We start from the raw sequence: 22,178 nt of genomic DNA, 5'->3' as shown, positions 1-22,178 counted from the left end.
CCTTGGCTGCTCATTGAGTTCCATGTCCAACAACAGGTGTTATCCAGACCTTACAGAGTATACCCCATCCATGTTCAATCGCCATGTCATCACATCTGCGCAGACGTTAAAGCTGAGAGGGATGGCCTTCATTAAAGCAGCTTCCCTGGGAAAGAAATTTGCGTCAATTAACTCCTGGGACCAGCAGTGTCTCCCACTATCAATAAGGGTTGAAACCTTTTCCTGGATGTCTAAAAGGAGAGGTCTGGACAGGATTTTCTTACAACTAGGATCAGGCAGCCAGTTATCGTGGTAAATTTGAATTGATGAACCATTTCCCACTCTCCATAACATGCCATTTTGGATTGTCTTTTTGCCCTTAAGGATGCTCTTCCATGCAAAAGAACCATTCCCTTCTTTTGCCTCAAGAATGTTGCCTTTTGGAAAAAAATTTGCTTTGAAAAATCTATAAAATAGGGAATACTCATTTGTTATCAAGCGCCAAACTTGTTTCGCTAGCATCGCATCGTTAAACTTTTAAAGATCTCTAAAGCCCAAGCCTCCCAAACACTTTGGTTTACAAAGGGTGCTCCATTTGGACCAGTGAATTTTCTTTTGTTCACTTCGCTGACCCCACTAGAATTTCTTAATCAAGGATTCTATCTCATTGTAAAGGGTGACTGGGAACTTGAAGCAGCTCATGGCGTAAGTCGGGATCGCTTGAATGACCGCTTTGAGGAGCACTTCCCGGCCTGCTTGAGAGAGGAGCTGCTCTTTCCACCCTTGAAGCTTGGCCCAAACGCTTTCCTTAATGTACCTGAAGTTTGCTCTCTTGTTTTTTCCAATTAGTGTAGGTAAACCCAAATATTTCTCACACTGCTTCACCTCCTGGACACCGAGTGAGTCTTTAATCTGGTTAAGGGTGTCCGGCGAGTAGACTTGCCAAAGAAAAGACTTGTTTTGTGCATATTTAGGAGCTGCCCTGAAGCTTTCTCGTAAGAGGCAAGGAGGGATTGATCTTGATTAGAAGAGTAATAATTGTGGAGTAATGTAAGTGTACTATTCCATTAGTGATAAATTTTGAAGATATCTGTGGCAATAAATTTATGCATTTTGTTAACACAAAGTCAGGGCCACAATCTTTTTTTATAACTATTTCACTATTCTTAGGTTAACCTCAATACATTTTTAGCTATTAAAAAAAACTCAATTTTTTTTTAATAATATTTCACCTATTTCACTGTTCACAGCTACACACTTCATATTCTTCAATCTTTCAAAATTTTATTTACATATTAATTTCGACCTTTACTATTTTTCTCTCTCCTTATATATCTCTTTTTTTTTTTTTTTCTTCTTTGCTTTTACATCCATCGTTCTCCAATTTTAGCATTTTCTCTCTTCAATTATGGACAAAAAGACCTTTTACATTTCACAAATTTAATAATTATTTACAAATCAGAGCCTCACAAGCGTGTGTATTTTCACAAATTCAAATAGAAAAATTTTCACAAAAAGCCCAAATTAACCTTTCACAAATTCAACTTTTTTTACAAAAATTTGTCATCTTCAAAGAATAAATCATTGTCATCTTCTTCTGCGATGTTCATCATCATCTTCAAAGAAAAAGCAATTGTTGCCATCTTTTCGTTCTCTTGCAAGCTTGTCTTATCTAGCCATCACTTTGTCTTCTCTCACGAGCTTGTCATTGAGTTTAGGGGTGTCCACAAGTTGGTTTAGGTTGGGTTTATGCCCAACCCACACTTGACCCAAACACTTTGGGGGAAGAATGAATTCTTCTTCAATCGTGAAGGAATGTCCAATTGAGCCTTATTGAATGGTGGTCAGGTGTCATGTTCATCGAGTTTGTGGTAAAGGGAGAAGATATGTCGAGATCTAGTTAAATTTGGCCAAGATCTCCTTATATCGGCGAAGAGAGAAAGAAAATCTTACTTGAATGAAACAAAAACAATGAAATTTGGCTTGAATATTGTTGTAGACAGCAAAGGAAACTTCAAATGGGAGGGTGGAAGAGAAGACTTTCGGACGGGTCGAGTTTCAAGCTCTCTCAACTGTCACTTCAATTAATTTAATCAAATCTGTCTTTTATAATCATCGTAGATTGCCAAGCTCATTAGATCGATCGAAGTTCGGGTCAGATGATGGCAAGTCGGCTGGTGACTTTAGGCCTGGTTGGTCATGGACAACCCTAATTGAGTTAACCTTGCCGATCATGTTATAGGTTGAATCGATGTTCTTTGACTTGAAGGAACATATTAGAGCTCTAATCCTAGCCTAAACCTTTTGATTTGGAGAGAGAGAGAGAGAGAGAGAGAGAGAGACACTGGTCTAAGAGCATTAGCATCAACCTCAATAAGAATTTAGCTTTTTTTACCCCAAAAACTTCACTTTTGCTACTTTAGCTAATCTACTATTCATAGAAAACTACATCAACCTTAATACCTTATTCATATTCCATTTAGATTTTTTTTTTCAAATTTTCTTTATTCATTTCTATAATCGACTAACAGTCTTAAAAAAAAACTTACATTTTCCAACACTCCAACGATTATATTTGTACAAAATAAAATTAATGATCATAATTTATAATTTCAATCATGATTGTCAAAATCCTAATCTAAATTGTAGGATCGTACGATTTTATGATCAGACCTCACCAAAACGTTTAGAATTGCACAAGGATCATAAAAATTGTTGGATCGTATGTAGGATCATGTAGGATTGTATGGGATCCTACCGATCCTACCAAAACGTAAAAATCATTTTTTTTTAAAGTTCATCTTTAAAAGTTGTAAATTGTAATCTCAAGACTAAAATATTGTACTTCATAAATGTATCAACTAAGTGGTGGAACTCATATGGAGATGATTTTCTTGAATTGAAAAATTTTGCTATAAAAATATTGAACTTAACATGTAGCTCTTCAGGTTGTGAAAGTAATTAGAGTGCATTTTAAAATATTAAGAACAAATGACTTTGGTAAATTATCCCCTTTCCCCCCCCCCCCCCTGTTCAATTGAAAATTCTCTATTAAAATTGGTACAATTTTAAGTACACTCAAAAGGGAGAAAATCGTTTAAACTAGAGGAAGAAAAATGAATAAGTTGGTATTTGTTATGCAAAACTTGAAGATGAAAGAGAAAATACCTAAACCATCAAGTGCAAAAGAAGAAATTAGTTTGAAGAACTTATCATGACGAGTGGAGTTAGCAAAGGGTGTTGACCAGAAGATGATGGTACAAATTTTGATGAAGATAATGAAGTTACAATTCTAAAGTCTTCCTTTATAGCTTTAAAAAAAAAAAAAAAAGTTACTTGTATATAGTGTGAATGTGTGATTACTATTGTATCATTTAGTTATCAATGTTAGGTGATGATGAGGGTTCAAGTGTTACTGCTAAAGGAAAAAGTGTGCTAGTATTTTGGTACTTGGTTGGTTTATAATTAAACATTTACTGAACTTTTTAAATATATTGTGTCAAAACTTAAATATATTTAGTGATCTATGACATACAAATTACAAAATTACATCATATGATACAAATCTTTATTTTTTTATGGAATAATTCATTATTTACATGATTATTCAACATATAAAGTCACTATTAATGTGTTTTTTGCTTTAAATATGAAAATAGGTAGGATTTTATGATCCACGATCTGATCCTGTGATTTATAATCCTACCTACCTCCCACGATCCTACATGGAATCCCAATTTTGACAACCTTGATTTCAATACATCTTGTATCACCTTTATTTTCCTTTATAATATCAATGAATATATACAATTAAAAAAAGGACATAATAAACAATGTAAATTTAAAAAAAAAAAAAAACCCCAATTAGTTTATAAAACTGGTAAAGTTTGACAAGTTTTTTTTCTTTGATATTGAAGGTTAACAATAGCATAACCAAAGACCAAGAGAAACAAAGCATGACAAGCTATACAAACAAAAGAGAATGAAGCCTAAGAACAAGACAAAGAAAACTCCAATCACATATTGAAGTTAATTACAAAAGTTTGGATGGACTTAAAAGTGGTGCATAGGCTCCTTTGCCACCACAACAAAGTCTAACAAGTTTAGAAACATCTTAACAACAAAATCCATGCAATGGACAATAATTACAACAAATCCATGCATTAGACAAAAAGGTTGCATGACTCGCTTGCTACATTGCAACAATATTCACTAATTACTCTTCTTTTGACGATTGTTCAATGATTTATTGGCCGAGTTGGCTAATCCATTGTTGCTATACTAGATCCAAACTTGTAGTATCCATCATAATAATTTCCAAATCTTGCTTCGTTCATGTTATTTGAAGTTCCTCTCTTTTAACATGAATAAACTCTTCAAACTCTATTTTATTGATCTTCACAAGTTCTTGATACTTTGTTTATTGATCTCGACTAGTTCTAGATGATTTGTTTTCTTGATCTCTATGAGTTCTTGAATTTGAGAATATGCCTCAAGAACATCCTTTTCTCATTAGATTTTTTCTTCTTCTTTTATGCCATATTATTCAACATCCCTTCAATATACAATTTATCTCTTTATAATCTTCCCATTTTCTTATTGAGTAATGCTTGAGTGCCTTGTTTTCCCTTTCACTTAAGGAGAGCAAAGTTTCCACTTCTATAAGCATCCTTGTGTTGGTGATGAATCTGGTCATGAATGACTTAGTCATCTCTTTCCAAGACTAGCTTGGTTTGTGCTCTAGTTGGTCAAAACCAACATAGTGCCACCTCCTGTAGGGGAACATTCTACACAAGGGCATCATTCCTGTTGTACAAGACCATGGCCTTCATGTAATGGTTGAGATGACAAACATGATCACTCTTCCCACAATATGTAGTGAAGTTGGGAGACAAGACATTTTCATGGAGGCTTACTTGCTCAATTTTTGTTGAAAAGGTGGGAATTAATATTTGATGTATCACTCTTTCGATTATATTTTTCTCCTATCAAGCATTTCTCCTTTGCGATCAACCATGGAAGTTCATATGGTGCTTGGGAGTTCCACTCTTTCTCCTACAAGATTTTGCGTGTGAATGATGGTCTTGTTGCTTCTTCCTTTTATGGCTCTAGTAGTAATGTGAGCTTTCGCAGGATCTTTAGTGACTTTAGGAACTCTTGCTTATCCTAATGAGATCTCCGTTGGTTCTATTCGTCATTAACTTTGTGAAGCTCACATATCAACTTCTTTATATCCTTTATCCTCTTGTTCCTTTGATTGTATCTTCTATGATCATGGTTTTTGTCTGCCTAGTGTCCTTATTCATCTTCTTCAAATCTTACTTGGCGTAACAAATTCTCTTCACACTATCCTTGAGGGATTTGTTATTTAGGGCTTCATGGTTCCTGGATTGTCATGTCCTTCGCCATGAGGGTCCTCTGGTGCTTGCCGCAATGGCTGGGCTGGTTTGACATTTTGTAAGCCTTAATTCACCCCTTCCTCCTAGTTGATATTCTCATAGATGGCACAAAATGTGAGACATAGATTCTTAGATAATAGAAGATCGACTAAGTTTAGATGAATATTAGGTCAATGCTCTTGCAAGAATCACTAAAGAAATGAGATTGAATTTCCCTTAGGGGTTGGCCAACAACACTCCAAGTCTCCAATAGATAAGTTAATAAGGTTAATGTATTTTCTCACAATATCAATAGTAGTGTTTTTTTGAGTTAGTCTCTCACATTTCTCTCAAATTCTAGATGCATTTTATACTTGTCAATGACCTTCTTTTTCCACCCTAGAGCATGCAGTAAATCTTGAGTCTTTTAATTGATTTGATGTAGTCACTTTGCTGTAGAGACCTTCAGGGTACAATTGAGGGCTCTTTGAGTTGCTTTGTAGGGGGGAGGGGGAGAGAGATCACTTTGCATTAAATGTGATGCCAGATCGTTGGGGCACAATAAATGTGGAGGTGACTATACCTTTAAATGGGCAACTCTCCTTTTAGCTAATGGTTTTGATGACATGGCAAGGCCGAGAAGGCAAACTTCCTTAGGTATGTTCGATCTTCCTAATGTTTGTTTGCCATTGACAATGACTTCAACTTGGACAATCTACTATGTTCTTGATATTTGGTCTGACCCTCTACTATTCAAGGTAGTTAATACCGTACCGGTACTGGCCGGTATGTACCGTACCGGTATCAAAACGTCAATATTTTATACCGATTTAAATACCGGTCATACCGGCCAATTTCGGGCAATACTGGCCGATAAGATTTTATTTTTATTTTTAAGTTTTGTAATTTTTGAATTTTTGTTAGGGCAAAATAGTAACTTATTTGTACTAACTTATTAGTATTATTTGTTTTCTTAGTATGCAATGGTAATTTTTAAGCTTTTTATTCTTTATATTGTGTTTTTTTTTTTCCTTTTAATTGATACTAAAGTCTAAAATTATGAATAATTTATTCTGAATTGAGAAAATGTTTTATAGTAAACATTTATATTTATCATTATACACACACACATGCATACATACATACACACACACACACACACACACACACATATATATATATATATATATATATATATTTATAAGTATAAAAAATAATGGGAAACCCGAAACGGTACATCGGTACTGACCGGTACCTAAATATATTGTTCTACTGGTCAAATCGGTTCAGCCTCTAATACAAGATTGACTCCCTTGCTACTATTTCATCAAATATATAATATTGTGCAAGTGAGAACTTGAAAAAAAAAATCCTTATATTATCCTTTTATAATATATATTTTTAGTCTTAACTTGCTCATGGTTTTTAAAACCAGACCGGATAAGCTAGTTCAACCGGTTCAACAAGGAACCAAACATCAATCAAGTCCCGATTTGTATAGTTTAGATTTTATAGTTATTTAAAAAATTTGACCTCCGGTTTGTATTAAAAACTTAAAATTGTATAAAAAGTAGAAAATCAATGGTTCAATCATGAAATTTGGAAACTGGTATGGTTGCAACGGTTCTTGAATGGCTCTGTTAAATTTCCAAATGCATACATTTTTTATTAAAAAAATAAAAAAAAAATGAAAAAAAATAAAAACCACATATGTTTGCGCAGAGAGAGAGAGAGAGAGAGATCTTGATATTTTTTTAGATGGATTACCTTACTTGGCCGTTTTCAAATTACTCAGGGTTAGTTTGAAATCAGCTTATTTTGCTGAAACTGAAATTTTTTTATTGATAGTACTGTAGATAAATACAAAAATTAGCTGAAATAGTACAATGAGACTTATTAATAATATCAAAAAATATAGTAGGACTCATAAATAGTAACAAAACAAATTAAATAGTAAAATAAACTGACTTTTAATTTGGAGCGAAATACAGTGATTCTTGAAATTTTCTGGGGAGAGAGAGTTTGAGAGACGGAGAAGAAGCTGATTCGAAATTTAAAAGAGGAGAAATGGAAAGCTTAAAAAAATGAGGGGGCCTGGGCACTGGGTCAGAGCGTAGGTGGCGTAGGTGGGTGGTGGGGGAATTTAATGGGAGTATTGACTACTTGATTTTTGAGTGCTAAGATTAAGTAAAATGTTTTTTTTTTTTTTGTCTCTTCGGTTCCAATTGTTCTAACTTTCTATTTCTCCATTCAATGTGGCGTGTGTTTAGTATTGGTTTAAAAATTCAGTAAAGATCTTCACACACATTTACACTTAGATTAGGTTAAAGTAGAAATTTTATTTTGTATAAAAAAAAATTCCAGCTTTTTTTACTATTTAGTTTATTTTTACTACTATTCATAAATCTCATTGCACTTTTTGGTACTATTCTTGGGTTTTATTGTACTATTTCAGCTACTTTTTATCTTTATCTATGGTACTTTTAGTAAAAAATTTTCAATTTCAGCAAAATAAGTTATTTCTAAATGGACCGTGGTACTACTTTCCTAGAGTAACGTTACTATTTTACTTGTAAACTCCTAGAGCCACTATTGCTTACCACTTACCCTTCAGTTTAGCAAAAAATAATTACTTACCATTCATAAAAGAAAGAAACCAAACAATAATTAATAGGCATGTTCTTTTCTGCTGGAAAAAAATTAGCCGTATGGTGATACAAATACAACACATTCATTGGCATAAATATAATTTAAATCTAATAAATGCTTAATTTTTTAAATATACAACATTACCTATATAATTTAAATAACCAAACAATTATATATTATTTAATTGATAATTTATTATATGACTATATAAGTGATTATTATAAAAAAAAAACTATATAAGTGATAATGTAGAATAATAATTAGTTTATAAATTAAATAATAAATGAACTTTAGTATAACTTTGCTATTATGTGTTGTGAATTATTTTTTTTTAAATTTTGAAATATATTTTTAAACTAAATATTACTAGGTATAAATTTATTATATATCTTATTACTTTTCTTATAATTATTAATTATTTATCTATGACGTAACTGATTTGACCATTAATTTAACTAGAAAATCAATAACCACTCCTTTTTAATTCTTTGATTGATCCGGTTTTTAAAACCTTTAACTTGCTCTTACTTTTTTTTTTCTTTTAATTTAACAACACAAAAAAAAAAGTTTTAAAGATTCTAACCTTTTCACCCTTTTAGCCGGCATCTAACACCATCTAAAAATACTTGTCCAAAATGTCACTCAACATTTATTGAAGATGAGATGGAGAGGCTAACTCTCCAAACTTAAATACCGTTGATGATGTTAAGTTTGAAAATTTATCACTGCACATCTTTGGTGTAATAGTCACTTCACAAGTATAAGTGTTTGTGGGGTGTGGGTGTAAGGGCTGAGGTTCAAGTCTTTAGGAGGAAACTTTACACACATATACACTTAGATTAGGTTAGAGTAGAATTATATCTTGTATAAAAAATAAAAGTTTGAAAACTTAATGCAATGCTCGTAAATTTTAGAATTAGGAGCATTTATCACGCAGATTATGGGTTATTAGTATTACTTATTACAATTAATCAAAATATTACAAAGCATTCAGCTATAACAGTAGTACAGTACCCACCAATATGATTACAACACTTTTTTGCCTTTTTTACTGTAGCAGCACTGCACCAGTATAATTATTAATAATTAATAACAATGCCTTGTTATTGTGGAGAGAAAAACTAAACAGAAACGGATTACTACACGTACATTAATTACAAATACAATGTCGACTCCGCCCAAAAATTCTTCTTGAGGGTGGACCCCACAGTCTGAGACAGAGAGACTCAGAGCAAACAAAGACCCACTATCCTTTCATTTCCTCTCTCACCACTGACTACTATACTCTATACTACACTTTCCTACACTAACATTAACACGAGGATCTAGGCACCCACTAAACTCTCCGCATTTCTATCTTCAACTCTCTCTTTCTCTGATTATATATAGTATATATATGTACAGTGACTGTTATGGAGCGTAGACGAACCGACAGTCCGCTATACACGCGCCAATGGAGCAGCGAGTCTCCCACTTCCCCGGCCACCAACGCTGCCTCGCCGGGGATGACTCCGTCGCGTGCGACTCACGTTCGATCGGCCTCCGCCACTGCCTTCTCCACCGTCAAGCGCACTCAGAACTTCGCCGCCAAAGCCGCAGCTCAGCGCCTCGCTCAGGTCATGGCCTCGCAGACCGCCGACGACGACGACGACGAAGACGACGATTCTGGCCTAGGGTTCCGTTACAGTGCTCCTCCTCCTCCTATTTCTCTCTCTCACACTCGCAACCTCACCACCAAGCCGGCCATTCCGCCTGTAAGAACCAATAGATCTCCTTCACCGTCGGTAATTTCCACCTCTACATTCTACGTTTACCTCTGTGAGCTAGGAGATCGGGCAGTAGATTTCAGATTTGGTAGTGCATTGCGTTGTGTGCTCTGTTTTGTGGAAACTTTTTTTTTTTGTTTACTTCATTGAGCTTGAATTTACTTTCAGATAGCGTTTTCCTTTATTATAATATATCGTAAAGTTTGAGCAAATGAGAAGCGTGTTCAATGGAAACGGAGATTTGTTTGACTTTGATTGATTAGTTAATAAATTGAAGTAAACAAATTAAGCTTTGGCGTTTTTAATTTATTATTGAGCTCATTAGTTAGGGTTAACTATGGCTATTTATGGAAAGAATGTGTGCTATCTATGAGATTGAGAATGGTATTTGGGAAGCAAAAAACATGAAAATGAATTTGATTGGTGATATTTGAATTACTTTTGTGTGATTGGTGACACAATAGGTTGTAAAAACTATGTAGTAAAATTTGTAATATCTCTTTGGGAGAGGATTGGGCTTACATAGTAGAGTGCTAATTAGATTTTTTTTTTCTCATATTTTAATTACTTGGCTCAGAACTTTGTAGAGGAGACTCCGTCGGTCCGCTCAACGTCCACTGGAAGGCCATCGGCAATTTCGGCTCGTGCAGCAGCGCCATTGTTACCGCCAAACAAAGCACCATTGAGGACTGCCGTCTCTCTTCCTCCACTAGATCAGCCTCCTGCAATTGTGCAAAGCAATAAAAGGTGGGCGATTTTACCTCATTGTAGTCAAATACCGAAGAAAAGGAAAAAAGAAAAGAAAATATATTGTCTTGCCTTTGAAAATTACGTATATATAAAATGTTTAGGATGATTGGATAATTTGGACTCTCTAATAATGCTATTCTTAATGACCCAAAAACCTGTTTTGCTATATTGATGATTCATATATGTCAAATCATCATGACAATTATTTTGTATAATTGAAAAATGGAGGGTGTCAAAGGTTTAAGTGCCATAAAAAAATATAAGCAGAATGTAATAAGTTAGATTTATTTATTTTGTGAAAGTACCTACAACTTTAAGAAGCTATTGGCTGGTTTGTGAAGCCAGTTTTAGCTTTTCATGTAACATATCTCCTCATATCTGTGCTGAAAACCTTATTTACCCCCCTTGACATCTAGCATTAGTGGCTTTATTTGAAATATCCATGCATATTTGTATTTAAGTACATTTGGTCTTTGTGATTCTTCAAAAAGAAAAAAAAAAGTACATACTAGCTGGCATTAATGTAGGTTTTAGATTCTTTAACTGTTCATTAAGTTTCTTATAACTAGTTGGTAACTTGTGCAATGCACGGGAATGTCTAACATAATAAGATTGTTCTCACTTTTATTTTTTGTCTAAATATGAAATTTCATGATTAAGATAATTATTAATAGGCATTTATTAGTCTATATGTAAAATTTGATAATTATGGTAATGATTAATAGGTATCTATTATGATTGTGAAAATTATTATTTGAAGTATAAAATTTGATAATTATGGTAATTATTAATAAATACTTATTACGATTGTTTTTTATTTGAGAAACAGGTACTTATTATGATTGTGTTTGTGAATGGAACTCTCTATTCTACAAGTTAACGAAAATATCAATTGGCAGGATTCTAATGGAGGGCTTAAATATAGAATAGAATTTTAAATCAATATATATATATATATATATATATATATATATATATATATATATATATATATATATATAAGAATAATGACAAGTAAAATTGTGGGACCTCTAAAGCTTGTGTCGTGTGTCAAAAAGGTAATTATTGAGTACTCTTAGAGTACCATAAATGTGTTTTCCGTGTCAAAATACCACGAGGTCAACCAAAAGTTAAATGTTTCCAGTTTTATAAATTATAAATTAGTGCACCAAGATAATTAATACTTTGACATAAATGCAAATAGTGGTGAGGTTGCAGGCTAATTGAAGAAAATTTTAAGGAATGCGCCACAGGAAATAACAGTAGACTATTTTTGTTGAAGTCTATGCTTTATATATATATATATATGCAGATATATAGATTTGTGATAAGTGGAAGATGGTTAATTGCTTGAATTACAGATTCACATCAGATACAGGAAATTTTAAACCAAAAGATTCAGGAGATCAACGCGATGCTTCTACACTTCGTGATGAAGTATGTCAACCACATCAATTTAGTTTCATTTGCGCATGTGTGCTTGTTATGCATAAAACTAAGTATGCGTTGTGTGAATTTTATTTAGGTGCATAGTTTTCTTGAAATTAACAACTGCTTGCCTCACAGCTTGATATACTACAAGAAGAGAATGAGAGTATGCTTGAGAAGGTGCAAGATTTTCTTCTTGGCCTTTCCAAACAAAGTAAATTCATTATTTATACATTTTGTTTCACCTGGCAGTAGTTAACTATATCATGGAATTTGACATACAGCTCAGACTTGAGGAAGAGAGACACAAGGAAGCAGAGGCCAGAGTTAAGGAGCTTGAGAAACAGGTAATTGCTTTGTTTTCATGCTGTACAGCATAACATAAGAGGGTATACTTTCCAATAGACTCTCTTTTATGGGTGCTGTAACATGGTTGGAGGATTCCCTACTCTGCATTCCAACATGTTGTAATTGAAGAGCTTGACAAAATTTTGTATAATAACATAAGAAGCGCTTGGCCAAATCACTTCATGTAATGCATAAGCTTATTGAGTTTCTATCATGTTAAATTTTTGCAATTTTATACCTTTAGAGGCCATTTAATATGTTAATTGAGAATGGTGGTAGCATTTGAGGTGTCTATTAAGCTCTGCATTATGTGCTGGACCTGGAGTTGACTCTCACAATTCATCCAATGAGGTTATCCATCCATTCATACCTTACCCAGAATGTTAGGTTTAAGCTCTTTTTTCTCTCTTAAATTCAATGACCATTGATAGCTAACTTCATTAGGAGGTATTATTAACTTTTAATGCAATAACCACTGCGCACCCTTGGTGCGGTGGTCACTCCACAAGTATAAATGCTTGTGGGGTGTGGGGGGCAACGGCCGGGGTTCAAGTCTCTAGGAGGGAGCTTCACACACATATACACTTAGATTAGGCTAGAGTAGATATTCTATTTTGTATCAAAAAAAAAAAAAAAAAAATTTAATGCAATAAACAATTTGATGGAACCCATTGACAGTGGCTCATTCCTAGAGCAGGACTTAACATTTTGTAATCTTAACTCAATTTACACTTTTTAATGATATTTTTAAAGAAAAAGAAGAAATTGGTGAATTTTCTAGAGGGATTAACTGGTAGATTATTGGTACAGATATATGAGTTTGCCTGCATGCTCAGTGGCCTTGCAAAATGCAGTTTACCATCTTAAGATCATTGGATGATTTGGACCTTTTTTTAAAAAGAAAGCAAAAGAGATTTAAGGGTTTGGAGATTCGTAATTTAATAGCAACTCTTTTTTACATTTTCAAACATATTGCAAATTCAATTTGTAAGCCTTGTTGCTTGATTCCAAATTTGCAGGTTGCTTCTCTTGGAGAAGGTGTCTCTTTGGAAGCTAAACTCCTGAGCAGGTGGATTTCATTCTAACAACCTTCATGTTTGCTCTTCTTTTCTTCTTAACGTAATTGTAACATACTATATTATTAATCTGCAGAAAGGAAGCTGCACTGCGTCAAAGAGAGGTAATTAGGGAAACTTGAAATGTACTTTATTTTGAGTATGTAAACCATAAATATTAGTAACATACCATGATAGCGTGGGAAGGGTTACTGCATGACTAAATCCTGGAACACCTTGAAACCACAAGGTAGAGATTTGGGATCTGCCAGAAAAATAGAGACCAAAAGATTGAAATATTTATTGATAGTGAAGTTATCAAAATAAGCCTCCAAAAAAAAAAAAAAAATCAAATTGATGGAATCCCACATTATTTCATCAAAGAATTGAATTTTGTTGTATCTAGGAACACGTCTACGAATAGGCTGACTGTAAGCTAAATCTTCGCTATAATTTCTCCAATCACTTTCACAATTCCTATTGTCATGAATACTTGGATCAACTAGAAAAGTAAACTTTGTTCATTGGATTTTAGTGCCGTCATCTGAACTCTCATTGTAGTCTAGATGGCCTACACCCCTTGATCATTGTCTACAAGGTGGCTGTCTATCGGTAACTTAGTGGTTTGGTAGTGGTTTGGTCGCCAGATCAGGCTAATCAACACTCTGATACCACTTGAGGCTGTGTGATGGCTTGGGAAGGGTTAGTACATGAGTAAACCCTGAACATCTTGAATACACAAGATAGAGATCTAGGATCCACCAGAAAAATAGAGAACAAAAGGCTGAAATTTTAATTGATAGTGAACTTATATAAATGTGTTTACAACTTACAGCTCAATTTAATGGCTCTAGAAAACTTAATTTCTAAACAAGAATTTTCCTATAGAGATCCTGATTGATGTCCCACTATAAAGGGCTCATTCTTACTAAAATACTCCCAAAAATACTAAAACAAGCAAATAAAACCCTACACTATAAAATTCTGAAAATTACATAAATAATAAGAAAATTGATCCAATAACCGTGCACAATGTCCTATGTCAGTACTGTATGACTTTCTACTTCAGCAATGCTCTTCTACCTTGAGTTGAGCTGTATCAAGTTAGACTTCTTCAGTGGCCTTGTGCCAGTAGAACTTCCTATCCCAGGAGTATTGAACTATGAGCAAAATGGAGTCTTATTTCATCAGATAGTGGTTAAAATGTTTTACCCCCTAAAGAAAACTCCCTCTGATGAGACATTCTTTGTTTCACAGGCTGCACTTAAAGATGCAAAAAAATCTAAGGGTGGAGAAGATAAGGAAATTGATTCCCTTCAATCTGAACTTGCAGTAAGTATGATAGTACACCTTTTCTATGTACTTTATTTAAAGTTTCTGAGGAGTTTTCTGCTGCTCCTACTGCTAAATATTTCAGTTTATCTTTTATTTCTTGCCTGAATCAGAATGCAAAAGATGAGGCAGCAGATGTCATGCAACAGCTTCATGGAGCTGAATCTGACGTAAAAGCTCTTCGATCAATGACTCAAAGAATGATACTAACTCAGAAAGAGATGGTATTTACTTGCATCGTTGTAAAGAGAATATTAATAGTAATTTGGAGATTAATTATCTAGGTTTTCCATGTTTCAGGAAGAAGTTGTGCTGAAAAGGTGTTGGCTTGCTCGTTACTGGGGCTTAGCTGCAAAATATGGTAGTATGCATTGTCTTCATTCATTATGAAGAGAAATAATTCTCTGGTTACTTTCTACTCTTTGCTCTATGACTTAATTAGACAACATACAGTAATGTGGACAAGTTTAGAACTTTTATGGAGTATGCATTGCCTTCACTCATTATGAAGAGAAAGAATTCTCTGGTTACTTGTCTACTCTTTGCTCTATGACTTAATTAGACAACTCACAGTAATGTGGGCAAGTTTAGAACGTTGAATAAAAGTTTGTAAAGACTGTACAAATTCCAGAAGCCTTTTTTTCTTTTACCCTACCCCCTTCTATTATGATCTATTGTGAACTCTGAATTATTCAAGTCTATTATTTGGCCTTCCAAAACATGTCCACTCTCATTCATCAAAAAAAAAAAAAGGAAGTCTACTCTCAAGTCTCAAGGTTCCATGCTGATGTTTTATCTTCCCCCCCCCCCCCCCCCCAATGCCCCGTGCAAGTTGAAATCTTCATTTTAGTTTTGCTTGGTTTTGACTACCTTTACAGATGCATGCATACTTCATTTTCTGTATGGTTTGAACAGGTGGATGATTATGCAGTTCATCATCACATTTCGCTCCTATCTTACGTAACATCTTTCTTTATCTGTAGGTATCTGTGCAGATATCGCAATGTCGAAGTACGAACACTGGTCATCCTTAGCACCTCTTCCATTTGAGGTTGTCCTTTCTGCAGGACAAAAGGCCAAGGAAGAAGGTTGGGAAAAAGGCTAGTAATCCCTATTGGAGCTTGCAGTTGATATGTTTTTCCTTTCATGCTGGGTTTTTTTTTTTTTATAAAATTTTTCATTTTGCTGGCAGCAATGTCATCTTTTTATGGTTGTACCATTCTGTTTAGCAGGTGATGATGATCCTGAGAACAGGAGCAAAGTTCAAGACTATGATTTAACAGGAGAAGGAAATATTGAGAGTATGCTTTCAATTGAAATGGGGTTAAAAGAGCTTGCTTCCTTGAAGGTTCTCTTCTAATTAATTGCTCACAGTGTTTTGTTTTTATATTTTTCTTTATTATTTGCTTAAATTCTCCAATTGAAGCACCACATCTGCTCAGCATTAGTCTTCTTGAATAGTCGCTGAGTCTGCATGCTTTGGTTTTGCTTTCTTGTTTAACTGCAGCCATACAAACTAACATATTTATTGTTTACCATTTTCAAGGTTGAGGAGGCCATTGTGCTCTCACTGGCCCAACAGCGCCGTCCAAATTCTGCTCGACTATCTATTTCAGGTGTGCTTTATATAACTGACATGTTTTGTTTAATTCCCTTCTGAGTCCTGCTCTATTTGGTAGATTTCTCTGTTCAATACAATTGTCTGTCCTTATGTTTTTTTTTTCTTTGATATGGTCTTTGAATTCCTGTTTTGGGTGACAATGGGCTACATCTCCATATGTAGGCATTAGAAGGTTAAGCTTAAATATATTTAGTTGTACATGACAGCTACGTTTTGATATTTCACATCATCTACTTTACTTATCTTTGTTTCGTACTTTTGCTTCAGTTTGAACTTTTAATCCACCAGTTATGTATATACCATATTATGGAGATTGGAGAGGGCATTGACAAATTAGTTGGGTACTATAGGCATTTGAGTTCCTGTCAATTTTCTTCTTGTCTGCTAGTTCATAATCATATATTTTCATTGTTGGGTTGAACCCATAGTTTTTTGCTTGGGATGCAGCAACTTCTATCATGGTTGATAAAGTCACTTGATGCCGGAGATGCAAGGAAATTTTTATATTGATTTAGTATTATTTACTTTTGGCAAGTCGTATTTTTATTTTGGTGAAAACATTAATTTGGTCCCTACATTTTGGGGTCATAATTAATTTGGTCCCTACAGTTTGGGGTTATAGTTAATTTGGTCTCTACATTTTGGTAGCAGTCAATTTGGTCTTTGTTATTTTTAACTTGTAGTCAATTTGGTCTCTACTGTTAACTTACTAACGGAAAATGTCAACGTGGCAAATAGTGTGCATTATTGGCACACTTCAATCCTATGTGGCTTATAAAATAATAGGAAAATTCTTAGGTACTCCTGGAGCACGGAGAAATGGTGCTCCCTCCTCTCACATTCATGGTGGGGTCCACCATGAATTTAATGAGTGGACTCCACCATAAATGTGAGAAAATGGAGCACCATTCTCCGTACTCCAAGAGTACCTAAGAATTACTCAAAATAATATTAAATAATTTTAATTAACATAAAAGAATTGCCACATCAGCATTAAAAAATAAAAATAAGAAAAACACAAATACAAAATTAATTCCTCATTTAAAACAAAAACAAAAACAAAAACAATCACTCCCTAATTCATTTTCTTTCTTCCATTTTCTGGGTAACCAAACACAATACACCCTTGTAAAACCAAAACCAACTTAGAAAAACAAAACCACGTCCAAATCTGTGTATTGAAAGTTGAAATTCAAAAAAAAAATCACCAACATGAAACTGATCTCTTTTGCCTTCACCAACCCTAACAGTATACTGTACTAGCAGTGGCAATGGACTCCAACCCCAACAGCAGCACATCCCTGTTGACCTGATGCGACTCCTCAATGGCAACGACTTCTACAGTTCTTGTTGGGTGTTTGGCTCATGCAATGGCTGATTGGTGGCAAATGGGGCTCCATTACAACAGAGGTTTGGGCCTCTACAGTGGTTAGGTTGCGGTGGCGGCAAGGTAGAGAGGGACAGGTGGTTGAAGCTTTTACCCATCGTTTGGTTTCCGAGTGATTGTGAGAAAATGAAAATAAAAAAAATTCGGCCCTAACTAACCCAAATCGCTGGTCACAGTGAGAATTTCTGTTGAACTTTGTACTCATGATTATATAGCACAGAGGAGTGAGTTATTGTTATTATTTTTTTTGGCTTTTTCTGATCTAAACATTTACTTGATTTATGGTCAATATGATTTAAGTTTTGGGACCTGCTTTTGGGTTCCTCTCTTTTAGTTTGGTTTTCTGTATTTCCAAGAGAGAGAGAAGACTTTGGATTTGAATAAAAATCAAACCCAACCATTTCAATTGGAAAATAAACCCACCGCAGAACAATTGTATTGAGATTTTTTTCAATGTTTGTATTGTGTTTGGTTGCCAAGAAAAGAAAAGAAGTGTGATTCTTATAGATTTTTTTTATTCATTTCATTTATTATTTTTTCCTTAAAAAATTGTAATTTAATATAAATATTGATGCAGAAATTTTTTCATGTTGATTGAAAAATTTTAATATTATTTAATAAGCTATGTAGGCATGAAGTTTGCCAATAGTACACACTGTTTGCCACGTAGGCATTTTCCGTTAGTTTGTAAGTTGAAAATAATAGAGACCAAATTGATTGCTATCAAAATGTAGGGACTAAATTGACTGTGACCTCAAAATGTAGGGACCAAAATGGTATTTTCGCTTTTATTTATTGGGTCCTAGTAGTTTATTAGGGTAGTAGTATTTTAACATCTGGAAGCAAGGTTATTTGCGTAATAAGACGATTAGGTTCCTACCCCAATTAGAATTAGGGTTTAGTTTTCCTATTAACCAAACTATTGTACTCCTTTTGGAGAGGATTTTGGCGGATGAAAGTTGTTTTTGGTCTTGTGTCGACTTTAGCCAACCCTAGGTGCCGGCTCCTAGTGGTTTATCTCTGCTTGGTGTTGACTCCTAGGTTCCTATCCTTTATTTTCATAAGATTTTATTATTCAATTTGTCTGGTTTGTCCTGTGTCTTCACTCTTTCTTGTCTTGGCAGCCTGTGCAGATAAGAAATATTTGGGACTTATAGTCATTGAATGATGATTTTTGATAATAAAGCTGAGATTTGAAAAGCACATTGGATGGTTCAAAATTTGTTAATAAAGGTTGGATAGGTCCATGGTACAAAAATATAGGAGCTATGTGTGAATTATTGAGATACCTGGATACTAGTACAAAAACACTTTTTACATTATAGCGTATGACTTAAACATACTAACATTATTGTGCATTATTATAGTTCTTTCAGTAACCCTTTCAAACAATAGAACATAGTTAGGATGATGCTGTGTACAGTGTTGAGTCAATATGGATAATATGGTTACCATTATAGGGTTATGGTCCAAATTATTTTTCTGGTTGCTTGTCCTTTTTGGGACTTTATGCTTTACTAGTTCCACTATCTGATTGCTGGGGCCATAGTTTGTGTGCAAGACAAGTCTTCTACTTGTATTAGAAGTCTAGGGTTTAGCTTACTATATATTCTCATGTTAAGCTTCATTGTAACACAGGTTATGTAGCCCTTAAGGCCCTTAAGGGTTTTCTCTGTGGACATAGGCTAATAAGGTTGAATTATGTAACCCTCATGTTCTTATATTCCCTATTCTATGCTTCCTTTTTCGCATACTCTAGCATGTTCAACATGGTATGCATCAATGCTAATTTTTAACAAATCTTATGCCAAATTATCTTCTCCCTACCTCAACTGATGTTGTAGCTGATCTCCTGCATATCTGAGCAGCATTTTCAACCTTTATCTCCATTGGTACGCTACTGGTTAGAATTGCAATCAGGAGAACCATCTCCACATGATTTGCTTTTCTTGTTTCTTATTGGTGCTAGTGCTACTTTCACCTTCTCTATATGAATTAGTTCAACTTCTTACCATAAAGCATGGGGCTCTTATTTTTTTGTCTTTTTGTAATTTTTTCCTCTGGTATTTTCAGAGGTATTTGATGATTGCTTTACACCCTAGAAGCACTCTTCATTTCAGTTAGCTTGTCATGATTCCATGAGCCTCATTTTTCTTAGTGAAATCTCAGTTTACTGATTTGTGCCCCTCATGTTTTCAGATCTTAAATCACCAAGTGATCCGAAGTTTATGGAGGCATTTGGTAAGTCATATTTTGGGTTTCCTTTGGATTCCGCTTCAGAATTTGTTACTATGTGCTTGAATTGAGAAAAAACTACCACTGCACCAATTTAAGATGGTGGACTGGACACAGCACTTAACTCAAAATATTTTGGGTAAATTACATTATCAAACCCTCTAATTTAGAGGTGGTTTCAAATTAAACCCCATACTTTCAGAAGTTTCAAATTAAGCCCTGCACTTTCAAGAACATTTCAATTCAAACGATAAATCCATTTTGCATAATGGTGTTAATGGAAAATCATTCTAATTTGATTTGTCAGTCTGTTTTAAATTTGTTAGTTTTTTTGATGCTTTCTATCATTACAAATTCTTTGTCATGATGAGCGCATGATATTGACATCAATTTTCTCTTGCAGAACTAAGCACTGAGGAGTCTGAAGATGTTCTTTTCAAGGAGGTATGTTGGTTTTTTATTTATTTATTTATTTAATTTCTTCCCTGTTCTTTCTCCAAAAAAAAAACTTCCCTGTTATTCCTTGACCATGTATCCCATTCTTGTTGTGTGATGATAAATATCTATTCCTATCCTAGTCTTTTGGTCAACACTAGGAACTATCTGGGCTTTCTTATTAGCCTTTGGTTAACTGCTGGTAGAATCCTAGTCTCTAGTAAAAAATTTGACTCAATGTCATCATTTCCTACTGATGCACTCAGATAAGCTTCCAGTCCTTCTATAATGCTAGTTGTGGAACAGGTTGGAGGAGGTTATGTTGCTTGCAACTTTGGGGTTTCCTCTTGCTGTTCTTTAAATTCTTCTCTGCTTTTTACCCACCTTTATATAGTACTTTAGATCTGTCAGCCAGTGTGTAAGGATTTAAATGGTTTCTGTATGTTGATCTTCATGCCTAGTAGTTGACAGATATCTCAAATCAATCAGATGTATTAGAGACACTGAATCTGATATTTTCTGTTTTCAACTTACACAGGCATGGCTTACATATTTTTGGAGAAGAGCCAAAGCTCATGGTATAGAAGAGAGCATCGCAAAAGAACGTCTTCAGTTTTGGATTAGCCGCAGTGGGCATTCGCCAACTTCACATGATGCTGTTGATGGTTATTTCTACAACATTAATTTAGAGTTTTGTGTTCAACTTTTGCTTATGAAGTATTTCTTATCTAAATGTTTTGTTTCAGTTGACCAAGGTTTGATGGAGCTCAGGAAATTGGGGATTGAGCATCGACTATGGGAAGCATCTCGGAAAGAAATTGACCAGGATCCTTCCAATTTGATTTCACGGAAAGCTGCTGCATAAATGAAGAGTACTGCTTGACAAACCACCACTGGCTCGAGATGTTTGCACTCCTTTTTTGTTTGTTTCTATTTTCCTGTAATTCATTTTTGTTAGATTTTCTTTTAGTTTTGGAGCATTTTTGTTTGATGTGTGATGTGGGAAAATACCAACTGGGTTTTCCATTTGTGTTACTGTGATGTAAAGTTCATTACACGTATCTCTATCAACCCATTTGGGGTACATAATTTAAAACTATAAATTTTGTAATTAGTTGTATGATTTAGGGTCTGTTTAGATAGAACTTATTGCTGAAACTGAAAACTGAAAATATTGTAGCAAAATAATTTTTAAATGTGTGAATAATGCTGTGAGACTCATTTTTAATATTTTTTTCCTGAATAACGTGCTTGTGGGTCTCATAAACGGATTCAAATCCTCTAGAGTTCTTAGGGTACTCTACCAGTAGAGTTCATTAAATCCTAACCACTCTTTAATAATTTAATGGTTTAAATTCTGCCATGTCAGCATTTCATTAATAATATTCTTGAAATAATAAAATAATGTTGTAAACAAAACAATTAAGATGATTGTTAATGAAATGCTGATATGGCAAAATCTAGACCATTAAATCATTAAAGAGTGGTTAGGATTTAATGAACTCTACTTGGTAGAGTACCCTAGGAACTCTAGAGGATCTGAATCCCTCATAAACAGTGCATGAACAGTAACTTTCTTCTGCACAATGTAATAACGTGCATGAACAGTAGCTGTAATAGTAATACTTGTCGTGCAAACTCAAAACGCAAACGTCTATCAAAACACTCATATTCATGGGATAATTGATATCAATCTCATATATCCGTTTATGTTAAATGCATTTTAGAGTTGGTGTCCTAATAAATTCATATTGATCGTAGAAACAAAACAAAATATTAATTATTAGGTGTCATTATTTAAAAGCAAATATCAAT

The 22,178-nt window shown here is 34.2% G+C and overlaps 1 protein-coding gene across 3 annotated transcripts; it reads left to right on the top strand.

Moving 5' to 3' along the window:
• Positions 1-9,278: 9,278 nt before the first annotated feature.
• On the top strand, positions 9,279-21,584 carry LOC142628119 (coiled-coil domain-containing protein SCD2). 3 transcript variants are annotated; one of them, XM_075802117.1, is made up of 17 exons: positions 9,279-9,760; positions 10,350-10,519; positions 11,884-11,959; positions 12,089-12,130; positions 12,235-12,297; positions 13,318-13,367; positions 13,451-13,478; positions 14,611-14,685; positions 14,799-14,909; positions 14,986-15,046; positions 15,669-15,785; positions 15,918-16,033; positions 16,232-16,301; positions 19,893-19,934; positions 20,332-20,372; positions 20,902-21,028; positions 21,110-21,584. In XM_075802117.1, exons 1-17 carry the CDS (start codon positions 9,419-9,421, stop codon positions 21,226-21,228), a joined length of 1,650 nt encoding a protein of 549 aa, XP_075658232.1. In that variant the 5' UTR covers positions 9,279-9,418; the 3' UTR covers positions 21,229-21,584. The 3 variants fall into 3 exon arrangements, with proteins under 3 accessions (XP_075658232.1, XP_075658230.1, XP_075658229.1); XM_075802115.1 differs by having other exon boundaries at positions 9,279-9,790; positions 15,669-15,773; XM_075802114.1 differs by having other exon boundaries at positions 9,279-9,790.
• Positions 21,585-22,178: the final 594 nt, after the last annotated feature.

The sequence above is a fragment of the Castanea sativa genome, chromosome 3, assembly GCF_040712315.1.
Source record: "Castanea sativa cultivar Marrone di Chiusa Pesio chromosome 3, ASM4071231v1".
In the NCBI taxonomy this organism is placed as follows: Eukaryota; Viridiplantae; Streptophyta; class Magnoliopsida; order Fagales; family Fagaceae; genus Castanea; species Castanea sativa.
This window is presented reverse-complemented; position numbering and strand designations above follow the sequence as displayed.